General features: G+C 37.6%; 1 protein-coding gene across 5 annotated transcripts in view; it reads left to right on the forward strand.

Moving 5' to 3' along the window:
* Positions 1–12,039, forward strand: part of TAB2 (TGF-beta activated kinase 1 (MAP3K7) binding protein 2) — an 86,985-nt gene that overhangs the window by 50,794 nt on the left and 24,152 nt on the right. For all 5 annotated transcript variants that reach the window (XM_082669230.1, XM_082669232.1, XM_082669229.1 and 2 more), the window contains one exon: positions 5,165–6,665. In XM_082669230.1, the coding sequence (XP_082525356.1) occupies positions 5,165–6,665 (1,501 nt within the window). The remainder of the gene's footprint in view (positions 1–5,164; positions 6,666–12,039) is intronic.

The following is a 12,039-nucleotide window of genomic DNA, read 5'->3' on the forward strand; positions in this document are numbered from 1 at the left end:
CCCAGTAGTATCAACTTTCACTGTGTTAATCTGGTTTTACAAACACAAACCTCCGTATGGCATGCTTCCCAACACCCAACTCTCTTTAAATTGAGTTGCTAATCATTCGAATAATGTCCCTTTTAGCTGATATAACACAAATGTGACAAGCAAGGAATGGGGAGGGCTCCTCTGGGGATACAACTAAGGTGTAAGTTTTCCCAAATTTAGAGTTACTTTTAAACTGTAACGGCAAATAAGCTACCTCTAAATGTAGTATAAACACCTCTTATTTGGTGACAGCCTTTCTTTTGAGAGCCACTCTCCCTTTCTCAGTTGGGTAGGCTGTCTTTTCTCTGGAGGGATCCTCCCTATAAGATACTGGTTCAGAACTTTTCTAGATAAAAAAAAAAGTATATGGAATATTGAAAATTAGTAGCTAAAGAATCATGTCACACTACCACTTTGTATACATGTTCTTAGGAGGAGAACAGAAATATCTATCCTCTGTTCTCTTCCTGACTTTGTTTACTGTTCAGCCCCCTCTTTTTGGAACTACTCACATCATTTCCTTGTGCTGTGGATTCTCTAAGATAGCTATGTTATCAGTGGATGTAATTCATATCTTTAAAATTTGGTAATTAAATCATAACTTAGAATAGTGTAAAAATATTGCATAGTTGACACTTTAATTTTTTTAACTGAAATTTTCACTAGTTTTTAATTCTTTTAATATGACGATTAAATCTGTAAGTTTAAAATTGCTATTTCTTGGGCTTCCCTGGTGGCGCAGTGGTTGAGAGTCCGCCTGCCGATGCAGGGGACACGGGTTCGTGCCCCAGTCCGGGAAGATCCTGCATGCCACGGAGCGGCTGGGCCCGTGAGCCATGGCCGCTGAGCCTGCGCATCCGGAGCCTGTGCTCCGCAACGGGAGAGGCCACAACAGTGAGAGGCCCGCGTACCGCAAAAATAAATAAATAAATAAATAAAAATTGCTATTTCTTTTCAAAGTAATATGTTGTGTTACTTACCATATCCTTAATTGAAGCCTTCTCAGGTGCTCTCCACCCATAATCCTTATTCATATTTCTATTAAAACACCTACCATTGTACATTATATTTATTTGCATACACATTAATCTCCTCCACTGGACTGTGAGATCCTTAAGAGCAGCGATTATATTCCTTTCTACATCCTACTGGGATGCTCAGTAAATATCGGTTGAAAGAGTGAATGAATCAGAGTTTGAGAAGGATGATTATAGTGTATACTTTGATATTATCTGTAATGTCTCTGTGCAAGAAGCTTGGAGAAAAATGAAAGATGAACTGAAAATAATGATTCAGACTCTTTTGTGGTTTTGAAAAGAATGCACATTTGTATATATATAAAAAAGCAGTGATTTTTCAACCTTTTAAAAACTCATCCCATCTCTTTTGATGCACTTAAAGGGAGTACTATACAGTTTCCCACTAAAAGTAGCCAGGGCTTCTTTGAGAAACAGCTGGTCCCAGGTCTGGGATAAGATGTGTACAAGATGATCTTAGACATCTTGTCATATTAGAAAGCAAGGAAGCTATGAAAGACTAATGGGCTCGTGTCATATGTACACAGGAGCCAACTTGGAGTCATTCCCACTAGGCTGAAGATAGGGTATAATGACCACAATCAGTTGACACATATCAAAATGTTAAAGATACAGGAGTTTATAATGATACTGAAAATAAGTGTCACCTTTGGAAGTTGCTAGGGCACCAATTCATTATTCTAAAAGCCAGTAAAGAGAACTTATTTATCCTGCCTCTTCTGTGCAAAGAGTAAGTAAATAGTTAAAGAGATCAAGTTCTATGAGGAAGAATTGCAGCTAATACATGAGAAAGGAATCTTATATTTGGAATATCACCAAGAGCACCATTTTGCAACCCCTAATGAGATAAAGTTTCTAAACAGTGATTATCATTGGCTGATAAAAATCATTAGCTGGCGCTTCCCTGGTGGCGCAGTAGTTGAGAGTCCGCCTGCTGATGCAGGGGACATGGGTTCGTGCCCCGGTCCGGGAGGATTCCACATGCCGCGGAGCGGCTGGGCCTGTGAGCCATGGCCGCTGAGCCTGTGCGTCCAGAGCCTGTGCTCCACAACGAGAGAGGACACAACAGTGAGAGGCCCGCATACCACACACACACACACACACACACACACAAAAATCATTAGCTGGATCAAGCTGTGACAACATCAGAACCTACCAATCAGCCTTAAGATCACAAAAAGACAGGCAGATATATTATTGTGCCTCCTGTGTGATACACTATGAAATAAAGCCCATACAGGGTCTTGCTAACAATTTGTACATGAACCTGCGCATACCTCTAGTTGTACCTTCTAGTTCACAGTGAAATACAGAAAATATTGATACCACAGGGTGCAATCAGCTAATCCAGATGGGAAATCTGCTGGACAAATGATCATTTTTCAAAAAACAAATGGCTTAGAAAATTTGAGAAAGAGCGGAGGATTAATTATTATTATAAGAAATCTAAGAGGCATATCAACCAAATGAAATATGTGGACCTTGCTTAGATCCTGATTTAAACTAACTAAAAAGATACTTATGAGACAATCAAGGGGCTTTAACACTATTTGGATATTATGCGATCTTAAGTGTTGATTATTTTAGGGTATGATAATGGCACTGTGGTTATGTTTTAAGATACATACTGAAATATTTACAGATGGAAATTAAATAATGTCAGGCTTGATCTAGCTTGATGAAGGGAGCAGCTGGGGCTTACACATTTGATGAAGAAAGATTTGCCATATATTGATATTTTAAAAGATGCATGATGCATATAGGAGAGTTTGTCATATTTACTATTTTCATATGTGTTTAAAATTTTCCAAAATAAAATGTTTAATAAAAGGTACGTTTCCTTTTATCCTATTGTAGCCTTGTAAAATCCCTGTAAGTTCTTTTATGTTTTGCTGATAAGAAACTAATGTCTGTAGAGAGTAAAAAACCTAAGGGCACGTGAGTTATGGCATAGCTGGGACTAGGACATATTAAATAATGAGAGATTATAAAGAATTGAAAGGATTTTTGAGAGCTCAAGAGAATTAGAGAAGAAGACTTTTTAAATGGGAGTATCAGCTTTTAAAAAGGAAGTGTGGGATTGGATTTAGTAGGGAATATACATTTTAATTTGGGAATGTCGGCAAAGGAGATGAGAAGAAGAGGTCTTTGTGAGCTTTGACTTAGGAGGGAGAAGAATTTACTAAGAATAGCAATAAACTAAAAAAAAAAAAAAGAATAGCAATAAACTTAGCTTGAAGCAAAAAGCATCAGTTAGGTTTGGCAAAAGATAAGGTCTAACTATGATAAGGAGTAATCAATTGATAAAGATTGTGATGAATTTTTAAATTTTCTTTGAAAAACTAGTATATATCAATTCAGAGTTATGTGTAGGATAAAAGGATTTTTATAGCATGAGAGATTTGAAGTGTTCGTTTGGGGAAGAAAAAAAGTCAAACGTTGCTCACTAATCTTTTCTTTCGTATTATCTGGTCAAACTGTGGACTACCATTTCTTAACAAGACTTCGAGATGCCTTTTAGTTCCATTTTCTCTAATAAGATTTTATCTCATATCAAACCACCTGTAGACATTTTAACTTGGCTATATTCATCCTCTTTATGTCTAAAACTGTCCCCTTTCTGTCAGGCTCTTTGTCTTCTAGCTGTCTTTGAATTCTCTTTCTCCCTTATAGCCAAATTGTGTTGACTGTTTATTTGTAGTCTTTCATAATTTGTTTCCACCATCAGTCATTATTTCATATCTTCTAACCGATCTTCTTGGCAAAAAGTTTTCCTTTCCTCTTCATCTTAAGTATCAGTGGAGTTCTTTATCTTCCCCAAACACCCTTTGTGTCTTCACTTCTCTGTTAATGAATGTTCAGTGGCTCTCCCCATTGCCTGTATTAAAGCCCAAACTCTAGTATAACTCATTTTTAACAAGCCCCAATTATTTAACCCCAATCTGCTTTTCTAACAATTTGTTCCACAAAATTTCCAATACAAACCTTTAACTCCAGCCAGATCTGCTCCAGTCACCTTGTTTAGAACATACTCTTCCTTACTATCACATTTATGTCTGTCTTTAGGCATGCCATTCCCTTCACCAGGAATGCCTTTTTTCCTATCCAAGTCCTACATATACTGTGAAACCCATGAGATTATACCTCCCTCATTAACACAGTCCTTTCTGCGGTAGCCTACGGTATTAACTCTCTGTTGAACTTCAATACCACTTATTATTTGACATATATTCATGTTTTAATAATGTTACCTTTTCATAAATCCATGGTTTGTCTCCCTAATTGAGTTGCAAGCTCTTCTAGGGAAAAGTCTGGTTTTATACATCATTTGAGTCTTCCACAGTCTCAAACAGAATGATGTACATATCGTAGGTGTTCAGTAAATATTTTTATGGATAATTTATAAGTAGTTTCTTTTGAGAATTCTTTAGAAACAGTCTAATTGTTTTTTTGTTTTGTTTTGTTTTTCATTTCTCTGGAGTAGAATTATATGATGCTATCTAAAGGCAAAGATGTGATCTCAGTTACTCTGGAGGCTACCTTGATCTTACATATGTATATGTATGTGGCTTGTTTGTTTTTAACACAAGAGGAAGCACATAAGGAATTGTAATGCCTTTGTTATGAATTTTAGAACTTTTTAATTTAAATACCACAAATAATAGTTTTTAAAAGGTCATTGGTTTAAAAGAATTACATAGCACATGAATATGCAAAATATTAATTATACAATATTATATGCTTAAGTTGAATGCTTATATTTTGTTCAAAATTCAAACTGCATTTTTAATTAAGTTGTAATTTTACTATATTTGCATGAATCCATTTTACTATAAAATAACTCCTAAAACAGAATACTGACTTTGTTCACTTTTAGCTATTGCTAGTTAGAGAACTTTTCCATTACATTAGTAGTGAGGATTTTTAATTCAACTATTTGCATAAATACTAGTTCTTCTCAAGTAAAAGAGCTCAAGTGTATCTGTTATAATTGTATTAAATAATCTCTTGTTAATCGTGTAATATTTAAGTAGTGATGAGAGTATATGCATTGGCTTCTGGTTGTTAACACAAGCTGTTTTTATTTCGTCTTATAGAATAATAATAACCTGGATGCCTGCTGTGCAGTTCTCTCTCAGGAGAGTACAAGGTATCTTTACGGTGAAGGAGACTTGAATTTTTCGGATGATTCTGGAATTTCTGGTCTACGCAATCACATGACTTCTCTCAACTTGGACTTGCAGTCACAGAATGTTTACCACCATGGAAGAGAAGGAAATAGAATGAATGGAAGTAGGACTCTAACGCACAGCATTAGTGATGGACAACTTCAAGGTGGTCAGTCCAATAATGAACTATTTCAGCAGGAGCCACAGACAGCACCAGCTCAAGTTCCTCAAGGCTTTAATGTTTTTGGAATGTCCAGTACATCTGGTGCTTCAAATTCAGCACCACATCTTGGATTTCACTTAGGCAGCAAAGGAACATCTAACCTTTCTCAACAAACTCCAAGATTTAATCCCATTATGGTAACTTTAGCCCCAAATATCCAGACTGGTCGTAATACTCCTACATCTTTGCACATACATGGTGTACCTCCACCTGTACTTAACAGTCCACAGGGAAATTCTATCTATATTAGGCCCTACATTACAACTCCTAGTGGTACAACTCGACAGACACAACAGCATTCTGGCTGGGTATCTCAGTTTAATCCCATGAACCCTCAACAAGTTTATCAACCTTCACAACCTGGTCCCTGGACTACATATCCTGCATCTAATCCTCTGCCACATACCTCAGCCCAGCAGCCAAATCAGCAAGGCCACCAGACCTCTCACGTCTACATGCCCATCAGTTCACCTACTACTCCACAGCCACCAACAATTCATTCGTCTGGTAGCTCACAGTCTTCTGCCCATAGCCAATATAACATTCAGAATATTTCAACAGGACCTCGGAAAAACCAGATTGAAATCAAACTTGAACCCCCGCAAAGAAGCAGTTCTTCGAAACTGCGTTCTTCTGGACCTCGAACCTCCAGCAGTTCCTCTTCGGTTAACAGCCAGACCTTAAACAGAAATCAACCCACTGTTTACATAGCTGCCAGTCCCCCAAATACCGATGAGGTGATGTCCCGTAGTCAACCTAAGGTCTATATTTCAGCTAATGCCACCACAGGAGATGAGCAGGTCATGCGGAATCAGCCCACTCTCTTCATATCCACAAACTCTGGAGCATCTGCTGCCTCCAGGAACATGTCCGGGCAAGTGAGCATGGGGCCTGCCTTTATTCATCACCACCCTCCCAAAAGTCGAGCAATAGGCAATAACTCTGCAACTTCTCCTCGAGTGGTGGTCACTCAACCCAATACAAAATATACTTTCAAAATTACCGTTTCTCCCAATAAACCCCCTGCAGTTTCACCAGGGGTGGTGTCCCCTACCTTTGAACTTACAAATCTGCTGAACCATCCTGATCATTATGTAGAAACAGAGAATATTCAGCACCTCACGGACCCTGCTTTAGCACATGTGGATAGAATAAGTGAAGCACGGAAGTTGAGTATGGGATCTGATGATGCTGCCTACACACAAGGTAATAATAATATTGGCAATGGGATCATTTTCCATTCTGGGCTTAATTGGTGTACATTTGATTTCACTGCAGAAGTGGATATCACCATTATTTTATCTTTTAAATGTTGCCTGAAATAATACTATCTTAAGAACCTTTGAGAGTGTTCATATAAATTTTGAATATCAGTTTTATCTTATAACTTGAAGCTTGAATGGTAGCCTTATCAGATCTTCAGAATAATCAACTCTTGATTTGTCTGTTTTCTTAACGTTCATAAAACTTTCTTTTCAGTAACTCTGTCACCTGTAGTGATGCAGATTTTCCCCTTAAATTTTCTTCAAATAAAAATTCATAAAAACATTTTAATAAGAGATTAGTGAACTAATATAGTAAATCTGCCTTCTTTGACCAGAAGAATTCTCTGTTCTTCATTTTTCTAATACAACATTACTTGTCTTATTTTATAACAAAATTTAAATTGCTGTGAATTCTTGAATAACTCAAAGAGAAATTTGAATCCTGTTCCTGGTACTTATTTCTTTCAGTCTCCCTTAAACATCAGTTAGTGCAACCTTTCTCTTTGTTCGGAATTGTGAATGAAAACATTAGTTTTAAATCTATCTCACTTGATTGTCCTTTTCTGGAACAGGCTAGTTAATATTGGTGTAATACTAAATTATATCTATATTAATTCAATTAGAGATAATTTCTATCATATCACATTTTATCTGACCCCTTAAGTTATTTAATCTTCCGTAGGAAACTGTTAAATTCATTCAGATAAAAAAGGAGAGGATGTTTGTCTTGACTATTGACTCAGGTTTTGTAAATTAGCTGGAGTCCTTTAGAGTAAGGATGTATCTCAGTCATCCTTATATCGCCAATGAATTGTTCCAAGTATTATAGATTGGAAAATACTGTATCACCCCCATGCAGCATGTAGCCTCCTACTACTATTAGTACCACTTGTCGTTTTTAGAATTTCTAAAAGTAGTGATTTTACTGCTGAGTTTCTTAGAGGAGCCTGATTGTTTTGGTTTATTTTATGTTTTAAACAATTATATTCTAGTGATTCACAACCCAAGCTAGGCTGTGGTGCTTTCAAATTCTGTAATCACCTATGAAGCTTTCAAAACATAAAAATGCCCAGATTCAGTCCACACTTGCTCAATTAGAGCTTCTTAATGGTGAAGCCTGGGTGCACGTGTGCATGGGTGCCCATGTGTGTTTTAAAGCTCCATGGGTGATTCTGATTTCACTAGAAATTGTGCTGAGACTTTATTTTCCATATATCTGTGACTAAACTGGAACCATTTTTGTTTAGTTTTGGCAGTAAATTATTTTTAATATAACAGTATTTTTTTCCACTGATACTTAATTCCTGTTCTTCCCTCAAAGTCCTTTCTTCTCCTCTCCTTCCAACAAAATAGTAGATTTCCTGTGTTTGGATAGTTACTGATTCTTAAATGGAGAGTAATTTTTTTCTTCCAGTTTTATTGATATACAATTGACATATAGCGTTGTATAAGCTTAAGGTGTACAACATAATAATTTGATTTACATATGTACATCATGAAATGATTACCACAGTAGGTTTACTGAACATCCATCATCTCATATAGATACAATATTAAAGAAATAGATTTTTAAAATGTTTTCCTTCTGACTGAGAACTCTTAGGATTTATTCTCTTTTTTAAAATTTTTTTTTTAATATTTATTTTTTTGGCTGCATCGTGTCTTAGTTGCGGCACGCGAGATCTTTCTTTGTGGCGCCTGGGCTCTTTGTTGCAGCGTGCAGGCTTCTCTCTAGTTGTGGCCGGCAGGCTCCATACCACACAGCCTTAGTAGTTATAGCAGGTGAGCTCAGTAGTTGTGGTGCGCAGGCTCCAGAGCGCGTGGGCTCTGTAGTTAAGGCACGTGGGCTTAGTGGCCCCGCGGCATGTGGGATCCTAGTTCCCCGATCAGGGATCGAACCCACATCCCCTGCATTGTAAGGCGGATTCTTAACCACTGGAACACCAAGGAAGTCCCTCTTAGGATTTGTTCCTAACAGCTTTCATTTACAACGTACAACAGTGTTAATTATCTTTACTGTGTTGTGCATTACATCCCTAGTATTTATTTATCTTATAACTAGAAGTTTGTACCTTTTGACTGCTTTCATCTAATTCCGCCCCCCCCCCACCTCTGATAGCCACAAATCTGATGTCTCTTTGTTTGTTTTTGAAGTATAATTGACCTACAACACTGTATTAGTTCCTGGTACACATCATAGTGACTCAATATTTCTGTACATTTCAAAGTGATCACGATGATTAGTTGTCATCTGTCACCATACAAAAATATTACATAATTATTGACTATATTCCCCATGCTGTACATTTTATGCTTGTGACTCAGAATTTCATAACCAAAAGTTTATACCTCTTAATCTCCCTCACCTGTGTCTCTCCTCCTCCCACCACCACCCCCAGAGAGTAATTTATTTTATGAAGATAACTCGATAAGGGGAATTTTTGTTTAAAGTAGATGTGAGATATTTGTATACTAACTGGAGTGTGAAAATAAAGTATTGCTTAAATGTGCTAACTCCAACTTCTCTCCCATTCTCTCTCGACCCTTCTCTAGTCAGGATTTTTCCCACTGCAGTCAGCCACAACTGCTCCTGTCAAGGTCATCAGTGACAGCATCGTTACTAAACCCAGTGCTCTTTCAGCCCTTGTCTTCCTTGATCTGTATCAGTAGCCTTTGCCGCTGTCAAGCACCTTCTTCTCTGTGAAACATTTTGTTCATTTGACTTACTATAGGATAATACACTAGGATTCCACCTCTCCTTTTATTCTTTGGTGGTTCTCCCTCATCTCTCTGACCTTTCACTTCTTTGTTCTTCCACTTCTTTGTTCAAAGAAGTGAGATCAAAGCCTCAGAGTTCAATCCTTGGGCCTTCTCTCTTTTCTGTCCTTACCATTCCCTAGATGATCTCAGCCAGCCTCATAACTTTAAATATTATTCTATGCTAATAGCTCCCAAATTTGTAACTCTAACCTGGACTTATTTCCTGAATTTCAAGCAGTTTAATTAACTGCCTACTTAACATCTCCATTTGAATGTTTACTAGGCATCCCAAGTTTACTCTGTCTGAAACAGCTTCTGACATTGCCCCGAACTTACTCTTCCTATCTCCATTAATGGCAGCTTAATCAGGCCAGAAACTTCAGAAATACCACTGACTCCTTCCTTCTTTCATATTTCACATCTAATTTGACGATAAATCCTGTCAACTCTAACCTTCAAAGTATATCAAGAATTCTTTTTTCTTACCACCCCCGTTCATTGTCACCACTCTGGCCTGAGCTACTGTCATCTCTTAGATGAATTATTGCAGTAGCCTACCTGCTTTCACCCTTGCCTACTTATGGTCTTGTTTTAACTCAGCATCCACTGGGATACAGTTTTAAAACATAAGTCAGATCATATGACTCCTCTGCACATGATCACTACCTATTTCATTCAGCCATCCACTGCCTCTCCCCCATCTCTTTTCCTTTTAGTTACCACCTCACTCACTCTGTTCCAGCCCTGCTGGCCTTCATGCTACTATTCTTTAAACATAGAAGGCATACCTTAGGGCCTTTGAACTTGCTATTCCCTCTGTCTGAAATTCTCTTCTCCCTGACTCCACAGTTAACTCCCTCACTCCCTTCAAGTCTTTACTCAGAAGTCTACCTTTTCAATGAGACTATCCCTGATCTCCCTATCTGAATCCACCCCCCAGCATTTCCTGTCTCTCCATCATTGCTTATATTTGCTCAACGGGGAAATGAATAATCTAATATTAAGATATATAACAGCTAATACCTGCTGAAAGCTTATAATGTGCTAGGCATTGTTCTGAAAGCCCATTTATTTCTCACAACCAACTATAAAATAGGCACTAGTAGTATTCCTGTTTTCAGCTTAAAATACTTAGGAACAGATAGGTTAAATACCTAGCCAAAGGACAAGTAGCAGCGTCAGGACTCTCACGTAGGCAGTTAACAGAGCCCATGGCACTGTCTTTCCAGATTTTCAAAATAAACCCTCTGGAAAGATGCCTCAGGTTTATCTTGTACCTTCATATAACCCCTGGTGCACCACTGTAGGGGCTGTGTATGCCTCAGTTTGAGAAGCATGGAACTAGAAGATCACTCAATAAAAATAAATAAAAACAGGCAGCTATCACAAAAGAAATCACAATATAGATAATATATAGCTATAATTTGAAATAACTTGAAACAATAAAGTAATAACCTTGGTAGATGTAGGAAGCACCTTTTTATTTTTTTCTTTTATTTTTGGCCGCACTGCGTGGCATGCGGGATCTTAGTTTCCCGACCAGGGATCGAACCCGTGCCCCCTGCCGTGGAAGCAGGGTCTTAACCACTGGACCACCAGGGAAGTCCCGGAAGACCTTATAAAGACACCTGAAGGTAAAAAAAGCTTTGCTAATGAATAAGGGATCTGTTTTGAGAGCTCAAAGGCTACAAAAAAAAAAACAGGTTTCCCCAGAATGGGCCACTCAAATTATTTCTCTTTACTGAACAACCTCCAAACAGCTATAACAACCATGATCACTTTCTTTAAGCGTACCTACCTATGTAAGGAATTTCCTAACATTCGTATGGCTGTGTACCCTTGTGTTATCTGCATGTGCACACGGTACTGGGGTGGGTGCTGTTCTGCAACCTCTTATCTCATTTCCTTCTGTTTAACGTGGAACTGGTGTTGACCAAGATTTCTGTATCATCCAGTGTCAAAATCTTGATCTAGTGTTTCATTGACTTGGTTCTAGTCAAATCAAAGGACTGTTCTTTCCAGCAAAATGCATCTCTTGCGATATTAACTTATACATGTGTAATGCTTTACAGTTTACACAGTACTAAATGAGGTGACCCAAATAATACTGATCTTTAAGTAAGGATCTTTTCTGAACTCTAATTTGTGTGGTGTGGGTAATAAAGAGAAAAGAAATATCCCTGCCTCCTGCAGTGAAATTGATCTTTCTAAAGCTCCTGAATCATACTGTTTCAGAGTAGAAGAGCAAGTTAAGCCAGGTACTAGAATCATGGGAAAATACTTTTCTCAAATTGAGGCGAGAACGTGCCTAAATAAATGTGGTAAACAAAACGCATTATTTTTCATTTATTTATCATTTAACATTTGAAATATAAATATACTACAATAAAAATTTCAAAAATGAGAATTTCTTTTTAAAGATCTATTGTTTCATACGCCCTCTGCTATAGAATGAAAAAAGAGGACAGTTAATGAAACTTCTTTCGGGACCCTGCTCATCTCAGCACCAAGTCTATCACCATCACCCCCTGTAAAGGAAGTAAATTATACTTTAG

The sequence above is a fragment of the Grampus griseus genome, assembly GCF_964374135.1.
Source record: "Grampus griseus genome assembly, chromosome: 13".
Classification (NCBI taxonomy): Eukaryota; Metazoa; Chordata; class Mammalia; order Artiodactyla; family Delphinidae; genus Grampus; species Grampus griseus.